Source organism: Chionomys nivalis, chromosome 15, assembly GCF_950005125.1.
Source record: "Chionomys nivalis chromosome 15, mChiNiv1.1, whole genome shotgun sequence".
Lineage (NCBI taxonomy): Eukaryota > Metazoa > Chordata > Mammalia > Rodentia > Cricetidae > Chionomys > Chionomys nivalis.
This window is the reverse complement of record NC_080100.1, coordinates 23,903,388-23,918,570: the sequence shown is the minus strand read 5'-3', so window position 1 is coordinate 23,918,570 and position 15,183 is coordinate 23,903,388. Positions and strand designations below refer to the sequence as shown.

General features: G+C 40.4%; 1 protein-coding gene across 6 annotated transcripts in view; it reads left to right on the top strand.

Annotated features, from left to right (window-relative positions):
* The window catches only part of Cplane1 (ciliogenesis and planar polarity effector complex subunit 1), a 91,849-nt gene that overhangs the window by 38,025 nt on the left and 38,641 nt on the right, over positions 1–15,183 (top strand). For 4 of the 6 annotated variants that reach the window (XR_009058351.1, XM_057789469.1, XM_057789470.1 and 1 more), the window contains exons 25-31: positions 1,345–1,636; positions 4,690–5,626; positions 9,345–9,487; positions 10,350–10,516; positions 11,221–11,291; positions 11,923–12,002; positions 14,489–14,566. Coding sequence is in view for 5 of the 6 variants with exons in the window: in XM_057789469.1 (XP_057645452.1) it covers positions 1,345–1,636; positions 4,690–5,626; positions 9,345–9,487; positions 10,350–10,516; positions 11,221–11,291; positions 11,923–12,002; positions 14,489–14,566 (1,768 nt within the window). In the remaining variant the exon portion in view is untranslated. The remainder of the gene's footprint in view (positions 1–1,344; positions 1,637–4,689; positions 5,627–9,344; positions 9,488–10,349; positions 10,517–11,220; positions 11,292–11,922; positions 12,003–14,488; positions 14,567–15,183) is intronic. The other 2 variants (XM_057789468.1, XM_057789471.1) reach the window with 2 other exon arrangements.

The window sequence follows — 15,183 nt, the reverse complement described above, 5'->3', positions numbered from 1 at the left end:
GTCCTGAGTTCCTTGCTCATGCTCTCTCTCCTTCTGCTCCTGATTTGAACCTTGAGATTTCAGTCCAGTGCTCCAATGTGGGTCTTTGTATCTGTCTCCTTTCATCGCCTGATGAAGGTTACTGTTCGGGAGGATGCCTATATGTTTTTCTTCTAATGCTTACATTTTTAATAGACAATCTTGGAAACCTTAACCTTGCTATTTCTCATTTTTTTTTTGTAGTAAGAAAGCCTTAATTTTTGCTAAAAAAATTAATATTCTCACTTTTTCCTTTCATTGGGAATAGAAAATAATCTTTGTCATTCTTTATTCATAATTGTATCTCTTTTTTAAGAAAATGAGTCTGCTTTTGTTTCCTCATTTGTTGCATTGAGGTACTTTTCAGTGGCATCGTTTTTCTGAGATTTTTTGTCGTTGTCCTTACCTATCACACAACTGCAACTGGTCATTTTATGGGGCTTTTCCTCTAAACTGGTTTTGCAGAGAATTATCTATCCCTTAATTTCTCTTTGTTATCAACCTTAATTAGGCTGATTTTGTGCCTTGTACAAAGGGCCTCAACTGTCTTCTCATAGTAGCTTCTCACGGAGGGATGAAAACTTAACAAGGATGGTCTTAGTACCTGTCTACGACTTTGATAGCTTTGTGAGTTAGGCCATCAGAGCGTAGGAGTTCTTCAGAACCTTTTAGAAAGTCATAGTAACACCCATGACACCTGCATCATAAGTGCCTTCTTCAACTGTGGTGGGTTGGTTGGCTGGTTGGATGGCTGATTTTTAGATGTGACTGACTTATAACCCTTCTGCCTTAGCCTCCTGAGTTGGTGTAACATGCACAGGTACACATTTCCATGCTTGAATTACCCAAAATTATTTTTCCTGATGATACACCTTCTAAAAAGGGGAGAGAGGAAATCCCAGTTCTTTGCCTTGTCTTGTTCCTTAATGGACCTTACTGAGTTTCTGCAATCCTGTTTTTGTTTCTTTGTTTGTTTTTGTTTTGAAATGGGCCATAGCTTTCCAAAAAATACTAAAAAAATAATCTGTAAGAATATGGAAATAAGGCTTAGTAGTAAGTTTGATTCCATGCCCCCTGGCAGAATTAAGTCCCTCTCTTCTTCCCTCTCATTCCCCCTCTGTTCCTTCCTTTTATAGTCTTGCTATGTAGCTGTGGGTGGTCTGGAGCTTAGTGTGTAGACAAGGCTGACCAGAACCTGTTGTGATTGTCCTGACTCTGCCCGCTGAGTGCTGAGATTACTGGCGTGTACTAGTACTGTACCTGGCCTTACATCTTGAGTTGAAACATTTTAATGACACCTACGGTCTTTGGTTCTCTTTGCCCTAGGCCCTCAGACTGAGGAACTGATGTCTGTGGTCATGCGCTCTGTCCATAAAGTGAGGGTGAAAGCCCTGAAACGTGTGCAGAGGAACATAGGTGCTTCTGAGACGAACATCTGGGAACCAGATGAAGAGGAAAAGCCAGATGCTGCTCCGGCTTCTGACAGGTTCTCTCCGGGGACTAGTTTGAGCAGAAGTACACTCACAGAACAGGGCAGTTCCCTGGTACACAGTGATGCAGACACATTCTCTGAAACCTTGTCTTGGGAAGAAAGAACGTGGATGCACTTCTACCAAAGGTACCCGGGTGCTCCTGATGCAGGTGTCTACTCCTCTGGACGTCAGCGCAAGGGATGCTGATTTCTAATCCAGAAACCTCTCTGTACTCACAAGGGAGTTACAGTTTTATATTCTTGAGAATTTGGGACTAGAGAGGTGGCTCAGGAGTTAACATCACTGAATGCTCTTCCAGAGGACCCAGCTTCAATTTCCAGTAGCCACATGGCAACTGACAGCTGTCTGTAACTCCAATTCCAGGGAATCTGTCACCTTCACACAGATGTGTAGGCAAAACACCAATGCACAAAAAATACAAATAAATTTTTTTTTTTTTGGTTTTTCGAGACAGGGTTTCTCTGTAGTTTTGGAGCCTGTCCTGGAACTAGCTCTTGTAGACCAGGCTGGTCTCGAACTCACAGAGATCCGCCTGCCTCTGCCTCCCGAGTGCTGGGATTAAAGGCGTGCGCCACCACCGCCCAGCTTACAAATAAATTTTAAAAAATTAAAAAAAATAATCTTGAAAATTTATTGTAAATATTACTGAGATTATATAATGATTTTGACCTCTAAGGTGACAACCAAATGAATAGACAAAATTCAATGGAGGACTTTGAGTTCTTCATTTTTTAAAATAATCTTTAGACTTATTTAGTGCATGTTTATGTATTTTGAGACAGGATTTTATTATGTAACTCTAACAGGCCTCAAGCTCAGAGATCTGCATGCCTCTGCATCCTTAGTGCTGACATTAGAGGTCTGACCACCATACCCAGTTTAATCTTCAGATTTAAATACAGATTGAACATACTTAATTTGAAATTTAGCTTAAAAATTCAGTAAAATACTGAAACCTGAAAATTCATGTCTGATTTCCTATGACAGGTCAAAGTTAAAATGGAGGGGCTGGAGAGATGGCTTAGTGGTTAAGAGCATTGCCTGCTCTTCCAAAGGTCCTGAATTCAATTCCCGGCAACCATATGGTGGCTCACAACCATCTGTAATGGGGTCTGGTGCTCTCTTCTGGCCTGCAGACTTACACACAGACAGAATATTGTACACATAATAAATAAATAAAATATTTTTAAAAAAAAAAGCAAAGTTAAAATGGAGGCACACTGAGAACACTGCATAGACTTTCCTTTAGGCCACTAAGTGTAAAAGTTACAGATTATTTGAAACGTAAACAAATGTTGTGTTTGTTTTGTTTTTAGTTCTGGAGATAGAACCCAGGCTCTTAACATTACAGATGATTGTTACATCACTAAACTACCATACTTGAACCGTAGACCCAAGACATCTCACTACATATATGCAAATATCAGCCCCCCCCCCAGCAAAAAAAAAATCCCTTCCACACTCAAAATACTTCTGGTCCCAAGAATTTCAGATCAAGGATACTCACCTGTCATCTGCCATGGTTGGGTTTAGCCATACAGTGTTTGAGGACACAAAGGAGGGAATGTGCTCGCTTATTTTGGTACTTGCTTGTATAAACCTGTGATTTAAGCCATTGGGTTTTGTTGGTTTTGATTAAAATTCTAGTAACTACAATGCAATATGTCCTTTTATGACTTAAAAACTAAATAATTAATAACTTTCATCTTAAATTATCGAATCTAGTCCAAACATACTTGAACCATATCTAATATTTTTTATTTATTTATTATGCATACAATATTCTGTGTGTATGTCTGCAGGCCAGTAGAGGGTACCAGACCTCATTACAGATGGTTGTGAGCCACCATGTGGTTGCTGAGAATTGAACTCAGGACCTTTGGAAGAGCAGACAATGCTCTTAACTACTGAGCCATCTCTCCAGCCCCTCTAATAATATTTTTAAAGATTTATTTATTCATGTATTCTATGTACATGAGTGCTCTGTCCTCATGCACACCAAAAGGATCTGATCCCATTACACATGGTTGTGAGCCATCATACATATGGTTGCTGGGAACTGAACTCAGGACCTCTGGAAGAGCAGTCAAGCGCTCTTAACCTCTGAGCCGCCTGTCCAGCCCATCTAATAACATTTTAATAATGTGGTTTAAATAAAACACCTGCACTTAAATACATAGCATACTTTTCATGCTGCTTCTGTGCATTCTAGGTAAGCAGGTATGCATTCACCTGGGGCCCAGGTATTCCACAGCTTTTTTTCTTACTGAGAGATCTGGGAATCTAGCAACTGTGTTAAAATGTCGCTTGACAATTGGGGCTGAAAGAAAAATAAGGTGCCTGCCACCAGGTTTCATAGCAGCTGTTTGTTTTCATTCTTGTAGGAAGACCCTGAGGATCTGTGCAGGGGAACCGTGTGGGGTGGGGTTGACAGAGAAGCATGGGATGCTAGGTGCATTTTTGTTAGAGGACCATTTTTCACCTTCTGAATGAACATTTATGCTTTTCATTTGTGTGTGTGTGTGTGTGTGTGTGTGTGTGGTGTATGGTGATAAGCACATGTCATGCCATTCCTGTGGAAGTGGGAGGACAACTTGAGAGAATCAGTTCTCTCCTTCCACTGTGTGCATTTCAGACTCAGAAAGTGAGGTTTGGCAGCAAGTGCTTTTTCTCAAGGAGCCGTCTTCCTGGCCCTCTTGTTCTTTTTCTCTGGTGACCTTTAAATGCATACACTTTAATTTCTTTTAATGCCTAGTTTCCCTTTGCATATTGTACTTTTAAAAATATTTATTTTTTTCTTCATGTGTATGTATGTGTATAATGTGTGTGCTTGGTTCCTTGGAGATAATAAAAAGGCATTTGAGCTCCTGAAACTGAACTTACAAATAGTTTTCAGCTGCTCAACATGGGTGGTAGGAGCCCAACCTAGGTCCTTTAGAAGAACACCACGTGTTTTTAACTGTAGAGCCTTTTCTACAGCCCCTGTCCTTTTGACCTTATAGAACCATCTGCTTCTTAGAGATCATGTTAGTTCATCGTGCTTCATTTGAAGGATAGATAATTCAAACACAAAAAGATACATGACTTGATTAATACAGAAAATGTTTTTAAAATCTTTATAAGGTTAATTTTAATAAATATTGGTTAAATTTATCCTGTTCTTTTTTTTTAACCATAGGCATGCCCCAAGTCATGGGGAGTTAACATCGGTTGGTAAGCCCAATGATGAAAAGAAAGCTTGTCGTCAGAAAAAAGGCTCGCAAAGGAAAGACAATCATGAACCATTAGGAAAAATAGCCCTTCCTACAGTTGGTGTTTGGGAATTTGAGCGTGATGATGATGAATATATTAACTTCCTTGAACTCTTCTTGAGTTATGTTCTTGAAAGAGACCTTTGTTCCAGTGATCCTGGCATTCCATTCTTGACAAGTTTTTCTGGGCACCTTAGAGAACATGAACTTAATTCTTTACTTTTTGATGTGCATACAACATTAAAACAACGCCAGAGCAAAACCAGAAGCAAGAATGTGTATAGAGCTGGTTCTTGCTTTGCTGTCATTCCTGAGTCACATGCATGTGAAAAACTGTTCTCTCTAAACAGTACGTGTGCCCAAAATTTAGAAAGCCAGGCACTTTCTTCTCCAGAACTAGTTAACCAGTCAGCAAGCACTTCAGAGAACCCTCTTTCTGAAGTCGTGAAAAAGGAAAGAAAGGTGGGATTGTTTGGCTTAAAACAAAAGCCAATTTATAGAATTCAGGACGACAAGCGAGAGAATCCTCTAATGCAGAGACCATCAACCCATTCCTTTTGGGTTCCCAAGTCCGTTCAAAATGGAGGGTTCTGTTTCCAAGCATTTCAGTGTAGTGCTGCCAGCCTTCAAGAAGGCCTTCCTCTGCCGCTTGAGAACATCTTCGGCCAGGTTGGGAGACTTGTGGAGTGGATGGTACGGTGGTCTGACCGAAGACTCCTCTGTGACTCTGGAGTTGCTCAGTCGTCCTGTAAATACAGCCCCGTAATTCGTGTAAAGACCTCGACAGCTGCCATTCTTACCTCTCTATGGCTCCTGGAGCAACCCTATGGTGCTGCATATAATACAAAAAACGGCATCATTAAGGTAATTACATCAGCCACTTACTACAAATGAAGAAAGGACCGTTTTAGTTTAAAACTTGTTTATGCTTTAAAGAATCTATTACAGTAATAGAAAATTGATTAACTGTGTTGATTATATGTTGTATCACCTGGTGTGATACTCTGTGTACTGTGATACCCAGTATGATAGAGTATCTTCTTTTTTTTTTTTAAGAGATTCTTTCATTCTTTAGTAAAATTATAGTGGCCCAGTCACACACACCTTTAACTCCAGCACTCAGGAGGCACAAGCAGGCAGATCTCTGAGATCGAGGCCAGTCTGGTCTACAGCGAGAGTTCCAGGACAGCCAGTGCTACAAAGAGAAACCCTGTCTCAAAAACAAAACCATCAAAACAACAACAGCAACAAAGGAAAGTCACAATGAAAGTTCCTTTAGGGTGGCTGTGAAGGTTTTACGTTTTATCTTGTTTGTAGACAATAGAAAGGAAGAAAATGATTTGGTGACTTTATAAACGCTGTGGCCGAAGGAGACCCCTGAACAGTGGGGGCTTCCTCCCAGGACCCAGACCAGACGCAAACCACGCCCAAACACCTGTCTTCACAGAGACCCTTTATTAAGCGAGAAAGAAAAGTTAAAGTGGCTGCTTTTACTTAAGCAGAAAACAGCAGCAAATGACCTTGCAGGTATAATTTTTAAGAGAAGAGGGAGGGTCTGTGTTAGAATGGGCTAGGATATGGTGGTAAAGGAGATAGAAGGTGAGAGACAAGAGAAAGGGACGAGGGAAAGGGTCAGGGATATTTGTCCCAGAGGGACAAAGCAGAGGGGAGACAGACATGGCACATGGGCAAATGGCAGTTTATAAAGGTAAAGGGGTAAACTCGTGTTAGGATGAGGTGTTTAATTTTAATTGGGCATGTTAACTAGGTGAACCAAAGGGGGCTTCTGATTCCTGGACTTTGGTAGTCAGCCCCAGGAGGAGGAAGTGGCCAAATAGGGAATAAACGTTGGTGGCTAGTGTAATCTAATGGCTTTTAGCCAGGCAGAGGGGGTAGGTGAGAAGGGCAAGGCCTGCCAGAGCCATGTTTGCCATGCTCAAGCTGACCAGACTCCCTTCAATTACATTGTATTTTTTCCTTTTAAGTTTCATGTGTTGTTGATATAATGGGCCAGGTTAGCCAGTATTTATGACTGAAGTTTTCATCAAATGCATTAGGGATGTTTTTACTTACTTTCTTGAGAGAGAAAAAGTTGGAAAAACTGACCCAGAAAAAATATGTGGGGGCTGGAGAGATGGCTCAGTGGTTAAGAGCATTGCCTGCTCTTCCAAAGGTCCTGAGTTCAATTCCCAGCAACCACATGGTGGCTCACAACCATCTGTAAAGAGGTCTGGCGCCCTCTTCTGGCCTTCAGGCATACACACAGACAGAATATTGTATACATAATAAATAAATAAATATAAAAAAAAAAAAGAAAAAGAAAAAATATGTGTAGAGGAGCAATGTTGATCAGTTCTTTTCACTTGATAATGGAAATCCTTCATTCTAAAACAGTGCTGAAGAAATATGTATGTGTGTATGGACATTAATTTCTATGTTCATGTGTGTGTACATTAACTTTAGTGTTTTCGATGGATTTCTTTTCCTTTTAATGTCAGTTTCTATTTAAGGTATGAATTTTATGTGAAATGAGGGTACTTGTTTCTTGCAACTTGTATTTCTAGGTAAGACACATCTGAGTTAGACAAAATAAATACATTGATTTATTGTTTTACATTTTTCTTTTACGTGTATTGGCTGTTTTGCCTGCATATATGCCTGTGCACACACGTGCAGCACCTGGGGAGACCAACAGGTGGATCCTCTGAACTGCAATTGTAGATGGGTGTGAGCCATCAGGTGGGTGCTAGGGACAATCGTGGCCTTCTGAAGAGCAGCCGTGCTCTTAACTCAGCCGTCTCCCCAGCCCAGCACGTGTGTTTTCAACACTGTGTAATTAGGAAATATCTTTTAGTCTGTGTGTGTGTGTGTGTGTGCACACATGTGCACACTCAGAGGCCTGGGTCACCTTAGATGTCATTTCTCAAGCGCTGTCCACCCAGTTTTTTCAGACAGGGTCTCTCACTGGCCTAGAACTTGCTGGGAAGATTGACTGACTGACCAGTGAACCCAGGGATTCTCTCTGCATGTCCACCGCTGGCATTACAGCTGTGTGCCATCACACCTGGCTTTGTTACATGAGTTCTAGGGATCAAACTTGGATCCTTGTGTTTACCTGGTAAGGGATCTGTGGACAGAGATATCTCTCTCCCCGGTTTCCAGATGACATAATAATGGCAAACAGAGAAATGCGTACTTCCCGTTTTTACTACTGCTGTTTTATGGCCCGAAAACAGAGTTACTGTCGTTTAAATATGTGGAAGAATAGTTTCTTTTTTTGTTTTGTTTTATTTTCGAGACAGGGTTTTTCTATGTAGCTCTGGCTGTCCAGGAACTCATTGTAGCCCAGGCTGGCCTTCAACTCAGAGATCCAGAGACCCACCTCACAAGTACTAGGATTAAAGGTGTGCACCACCACTGCCCAGCTGAAGAATGGTTTATGTGCTTTATTTAGGAAGTCAAATTTACCTTTTCCAGGTAGACTATAAAGACCTGACTACTGCTTCTAGAAACAAATATAATTGGCTGTACAAATGAAGTAAATAAATACTTAGTGAGTTTATAAGAGAACCAGTTCTATAAAACACCCTGATACCAAAACCACACAAAGACTCAACTAAGAAAGAGAATTACAGGCCAGTCTCACTCATGAACATCGACGCAAAAATTCTCAATAAAATACTGGCAAACCGAATCCAAGAACACATTAGAAAAATTATCCATTATGATCAAGTAGGCTTCATCCCAGAGATGCAGGGCTGGTTCAACATACGCAAATCTATCAATGTAATCCATCATATAAATAAACTGAAAGAAAAAAACCATATTATCATTTCATTAGATGCTGAAAAAGCATTTGACAAAATTCAACATCCCTTTATGATAAAGGTCTTAGAGAGATTAGGGATACAAGGGTCTTACCTAAATATAATAAAAGCTATTTACAGCAAGCCAACAGCTAACATCAAATTAAACGGAGAGAAACGCAAAGCCATCCCACTAAAATCAGGAACACGACAAGGCTGTCCACTCTCTCCATACCTCTTCAATATAGTGCTTGAAGTTCTAGCAATAGCAATAAGACAACATAAGGGGATCAAGGGGATCCGTACTGGAAAGGAAGAAGTTAAACTTTCGTTATTTGCAGATGATATGATAGTGTACATAAGCGACCCCAAAAACTCCACCAAAGAACTCCTATAGCTGATAAACACCTTTAGTAATGTGGCAGGTTACAAGATCAACTCCAAAAAATCAGTTGCCCTCCTATACACAAAGGATAAGGAAGCAGAGAGGGAAATCAGAGAAGCATCACCTTTCACGATAGCCACAAATAGCATAAAATATCTTGGGGTAACTCTAACCAAGGAAGTGAAAGATCTATTTGACAAGAACTTTAAGTCTTTGAAGAATGAAATTGAAGAGGATACCAGAAATTGGAAGGATCTCCGTTGCTCTTGGATTGGGAGGATCAACATAGCAAAAATGACAGTTCTACCAAAGGCAATCTATAGATTCAAAAGTATACTTTTAAAAAGTGGATCAATACTCCATTCAAAATTCTGTAATTGGTTTTCTTTAGGTGCTGGAGAGTCATTACCCTGAGTCTCAAGTAGCCGCCGAGGAGGAGGGCAACGCTAATGTTGACTCCCCAGTTGCTGTAGCAGCTCAGGCTGGAGCTGAGGAGAGAAGTGAGCAGAATGAATGTTGTCAGCGTGTCCGGAAGTAAGTTGCTATGTGTACTCTCCTTTTCAGTAAAGCTGTTGCTTAAGAGGAAGATTTGAGCACTTAAAAATGAAAGGAATGAGCATTTCAGCAGTTTTCTGTCACGATGATATATGTGAAGTAGCCAGCTTGCAGAGAAGGGTTTGTCTTACCTGCGGTGTTAGAGGTTCCCCCGATGGTTGGTGGCCTTAGTGCTTTAGGTCTGTGGCACATCATGATGGACGTGCATGGTAGAGAAAACCCACCCACTTCTTGGCCAGGTCTCAAGCCCCTCTTCAAAAGCATGTATTCAGTGACCCGTGAACGTCCCCAGGGGCCGACCTCTCAGCTTTGTCCACCTCCCAGGAGTGCTGCTCCGTTAGCTAAGCCTTGGACAGCAGCCTTGGGGAGACAGGAACCTGCCTATGATGAATACCATAGCGAAAGCCCTATAACGTGAAGACTCCTTTGTGAGGCTCTAATCTTAGATAAGCTGGATTTACTCTAGTATTTTTTTTTTTTTTTTTTTTTTTTTTTTTTTTGGTTTTTCGAGACAGGGTTTCTCTGTGGCTTTGGAGCCTGTCCTGGAACTAGCTCTTGTAGACCAGGCTGGTCTTGAACTCACAGAGATCCGCCTGCCTCTGCCTCCCAAGTGCTGGGATTAAAGGCGTGCACCACCACCGCCCGGCCTACTCTAGTATTTTGAGCAAATGAAAACTAGGACCTTCCATGTATCAGAAATGTAAGATACATTTTTTTTTTAAAAAAAGACATAGAAAATATGAAAATGGAGTTTGTTCATTGTTGAAAAGAACAAATTAAATGAAAGGAAGCTGTTTGTCTCCAAGAATGGGTTGTAATTTTCATTTCTACATTTTGTTAGCAGAATGCCAGCTGAAGCAGAAAATCCTGAAGTGAAAGGAATTGAGGATGAGATTATTCCCATCACTCATGAGACCGAGAAAGAATTCGTAGGTGTTGATGGGAATCATGCAGAAGTAGAAACATTTACACATGATGAAGTGGATATTCTCATCTCAGACTGTGATGGTCAGTTCCTGCAGATCATAATTTCCTTTGATGTTACTAATTCATAAAGTTAATAACATTCAAAATAACTCCTTTATTCTTACTTATGTTTGCCATTACTTACACCTAAAATATTTTTTTTTTAACTTTTTGAGACAGGGTTTCTCTGTGTAAGAACCCTGGCTGTCTTGGAACTAGCTCCATAGAACAGGCCGACCTCTGACTCACAGAGATCCACCTGCCTCTGCCTCCATAATGCGCCACCATGCCCGGCTAGAACTAAAACTTATAGCAGTATTTTTTGAAATGCTGAGCATATTAACTTGTACCTTGGTTTTCAGATAAAACCAAGAATATGCAAGACTTTTTTGTTAGTAGCTTTCTAAGTTGAATCTCTTGCCATGCCAAGGTAGTGATTTAGCCTCTACCTTGTGAACCAACTGAACCTCTCCCAGCTGTGAGCCTCTTCCCATTTGTGAGCCTCTCTTGGAAAGAACCCCAAGCTTTGCTGGACTTACTCAAACTGTGCAAGGTCTCTCGGGGCTCTCCTGGGATCTCTTGATGCAGAGGAAGTAGTCTTTAGGTGTTTTTGGAATGTACTTGTATGGGGTTAGACAGTATTTCTGTTACATTGTTTCCTGTAATATCCCCTAAACCTTAGGGAGAGAAAGAAAAAGTAAAAGATTATCTTTAAAAGTTGGCATTCCCTTCATTTCTAATCCTAGAAGGACCTGTTGGGAGTCTCAGAGGTTCCAGTGCTGCCATGTGCGTGCCAGCATCACAGCTCTTACTAGAGGTAAGTCAGTGAACAGCATACAAGAATAGGCAACTTCAGCCTCGTGCTGAAATTGCACCTACATGTGCTTACCCCATTGTACAGTATGTTAAGGCAAAGCTGCTGTCTGCTATAGATGTGCTGACCTCTAGTCTATGTGCTGAATTTTTTTCTCTGAGATTGGATTACGCGTCTCTTTCCTGAAGTACTCAAACGAGTTAGTCCAGAGTGGTCAAGGGGTCCTTGTTTATGAAGTATGGGTCAGTGGTTTGCAGTTTCTATGTACTGTTCGTTTTCTCACAACCAAATTTCCATGCGGAACATAGGTCTTCTCTGTTACTTTAACGTCTGTTTCAAAAAGCATTAGTTTCCCATCATTTTGTAGTGGTTTTCACAGGTTTCATGTAATTTATAAAACTTCAGTCTATAACAATGCCTCATCTACTCTAACGGACTCAATAGCTAATACTGATGGGCTAAAGGCAGTTCACTTGCATAATGACCTGGTCAGAGCAGGAATGAACCTTTTAAGGTTCATTTTGTCACTTGCTTTTTAGACTGATATTTAATGTGAAATTCAAAATAACCAGTGGTCATGCCTCTGTGTTTCACCTGTTTTCATTGTGGGTATGGGCCTTATTGATTTTTATAGCATAACACAGAAGAGGCTCAGTGTCCCAGGAAAGAACCACTGGAGACGAATGTGGATACAAAACTGACAGAACAGAAAGGGTAAGGAAAAGAAAGAGTGATACGTGTCTTTGTCGTTGTTCTGTTGCTGTGAAGATATGTTGTGACCAGGCAAATCTTATTAAAACAAAACATTTAGTTGGATGTTTGCTTTTAGTTTCAGAGTCCATGATCATCCTGGCACTAGCTGAGATCCATGCTTTGCATCCTGATCCACAGGCAGCAGGCAGAGAGAGAGTCACTGGGTCTGGTGTGGGCTTTTAAAACCTTTTGAAACCTCAAAGCATGCCCCAAATGACACACCTTCTCCAACATGACCACACCTCCTTACAGTTCCACTAACAGGACACAAAGCATTCAAACATAGGAGCCTGTGGGAACCATTCTCATTCAAATCACGAAAACGTGATTATTGCCTTTTTAAAAAAAAAAAACTTAGATATTTTTCATAATTTATAATATATATTTTATGTTGGTATTATAACTTTAATTTGTAATGACAGGGAGTTGTTTTGGTAAATGTTATATTTTCATAGATGTAATCGTTTCTTTTTTACTTTTGTCCTCTTATCACTGTCAGCCTTATCAAAATAAATTGTGCCTGTAAATAGGCCAGTTTATTCAGCTGCTAATTAAGGAACTGTCTGTCCACACTGATTTTATTCTTATTGAATTAATACAAAAGCATTGTGCATCTGAATGCACACGACCTTCACTGTTGGGTTGTAGTCACCGTATTCTGTCCGTTAGGCACAGACGTGCAGACTTTGCTGCTGTTTGTTTCGGAGAGGTGAAAGCAATAGCAATTTTTGTAAGTTGCAATTTGAACATGACTTTTAAATTTTTAGAATTTTTGAAAATTTAGGGGCTTGGGGGATAGTTGACCCAGTAAGCTGCTTATTGTATAAGCACAGGACCTGAATATCATCCCTAGGGCCCATGTGAAAAGCAGGGTATGGTAGAGCTCACTTACAACTCCAGTGCTGGCTAAATAGGCAGATCCCCAGAACCTCCTGGCCAACCAGCCAAACCTAATTGTTAAGACCCCGTCCCAAAGCCAGAAGGAACACCCCCTGAGGAATGACACCCACGGTTGACTGTTGGCCTCCATACATACCCATGCTCAAACATACCATGCTGTACAAACTATACTCACACAAAGAATTTTAGGATTGCCTTAATGTCTCTGTCTTTCTATGTGTGTTTCTCTGTGTGTCTGTCTGTCTGATGTTCTCTCTCTCTCTCTCTCTCTCTCTCATCTTGATACAAGCCATAGTTATCTGGGAAGAGGAACCTCAGTTTCGAAAACTTACCAGATTGCTTGTAAGATGTAGGGCATTTTATTGATAAATGATTGGTGTGGGAAGGTCTAGATTACTGGTGGGGGTGGGGACAGTTGGCCCTGAATTATACAAGAAAGCAAACTGAGCAAGCCAGTAGGAGCATGACAGTGAGTTGTCTCACTCCATAGTGTCTGCTTCAGTTCCTGCCTCCAGATTCCTGCCCTGACTTTCTTCTATGACGAACTGTAGCCCTGTAAGGTGAATAAACCTCTTCCTTGCCAAGTTGGTTTTATTTCTATTTTGTTTTTTTTTGTTTTTTTGTTTGAGACAGGGTTTCTCTGTGTAGCAGCCCTGGCTTGTCGACCAGGCTGGCCTCAAACTCAGAGTTCCACCTGTCTGTGCCTCCCGAGTGCTAGAATTAAAGGTATGCATCACCACCACCTGGCTTATTTCTATTTTGAATAGTTAATACAAATTTTTTTGCTTTTGAGACAGGGCCTCACTATGTAGACCTGGATTTCCTAGAACTTTGTTGTGTTCTAGCTAGCCTCAAATTCATACTCTTCCTGCTTCTTCCTCTCGAATGCTGGGATTAAAGACATATGCCGCCACACCCAGCTAAAATAGTTTCCCTTTGAGGTGCTAAGGATTGTTTCTAGAGCCTCTCACATACTGGAAAAACACTTTACAAATGAGCTGTATTTCCTGTCCACTAAAGAATTAATTGAATGTCCCATGATGACATTATAAAGTATTAGAAATATTGATTTTTTTGTTTTGTTTTGTTTTTGTTTTTTGAGACAGGGTTTCTCTGTGGTTTTGGAGCCTGTCCTGGAACTAGCTGTGTAGACCAGGCTGGTCTCGAACTCACAGAGATAATATTGATATTCTTAAACAGTAATCTTTACAGTTTCAAATATATCAGTAGATTCTTTGGTCCGAGTAAAGTGCCATTATTCTGCAGAACTATGGGTCATAGATAACCTCGTGTCCCCTAGGTTTGGATTACATTTTCATTGCTGAGCAATCAGTGCTGCTCGAGTTGTGGATTAAGTCGTGGAGTCTTTGCTGTTGTTTTGAATCTGTGACTAATTGCTATGGAGACCAATGTAAACAGATTGTGATTATGAGCTCAGCATTGCAGGACCATTAGAGGATTGGATTCGTAGGTGGCAGAGCTGTAGTTATGTGCACCTTAGAAATGTGACGAGTATCTTGCTCCTAATCACTTATTTTTATTTGTAGTGTGATTGAAACCTTGTCAAATTCTGAACATACCATCCCTTATTCACTTTGTGTAGATGCAAATTCAGAAACTTCTAGGTAAGATGTTTTTATTTCCTATTCCATTTTGAAACCATGCTTTAAAAATAAGAGAATGAATTGATACCTACTGTGCCAGTCTGAAATAATTGCTAAGTGTTTGTACTAAAAACCAAGAAAATAAGCAAAGAGCTGCATAGGCGTACTGTTTTGACATCTTATTTATTTATTTATTTATTTATTTATTTATTTATTTTTAAAATATTTATTTATTTGTTATGTATACAATATTCTTTCTGTGTGCATGCCTGCAGGCCAGAAGAGGGCACCAGACCCCATTACAGATGGTTGTGAGCCACCATGTGGTTGCTGGGAATTGAACTCAGGACCTTTGGAAGAGCAGGCAGTGCTCTTAACCTCTGAGCCATCTCTCCAGCCCCATCTCAATTATTTATAGATTTTTCTATACCATCTGTGTTTTGAAGACCTGTGGAACTATGTTGGGACAATCATTTCAAGTACAACAGAAATCTGTATTATATATATTATTGAAATATTATTGTTCCCATTCATCTTCTGACCCCTAATATCATAAGAAATGCTTTTAGCTCATTTTAGTATTCTTTCCCTCATTTTGCACTGGTGTTTAACCTAGAGCCTCAAGCAGGCTAGATGAG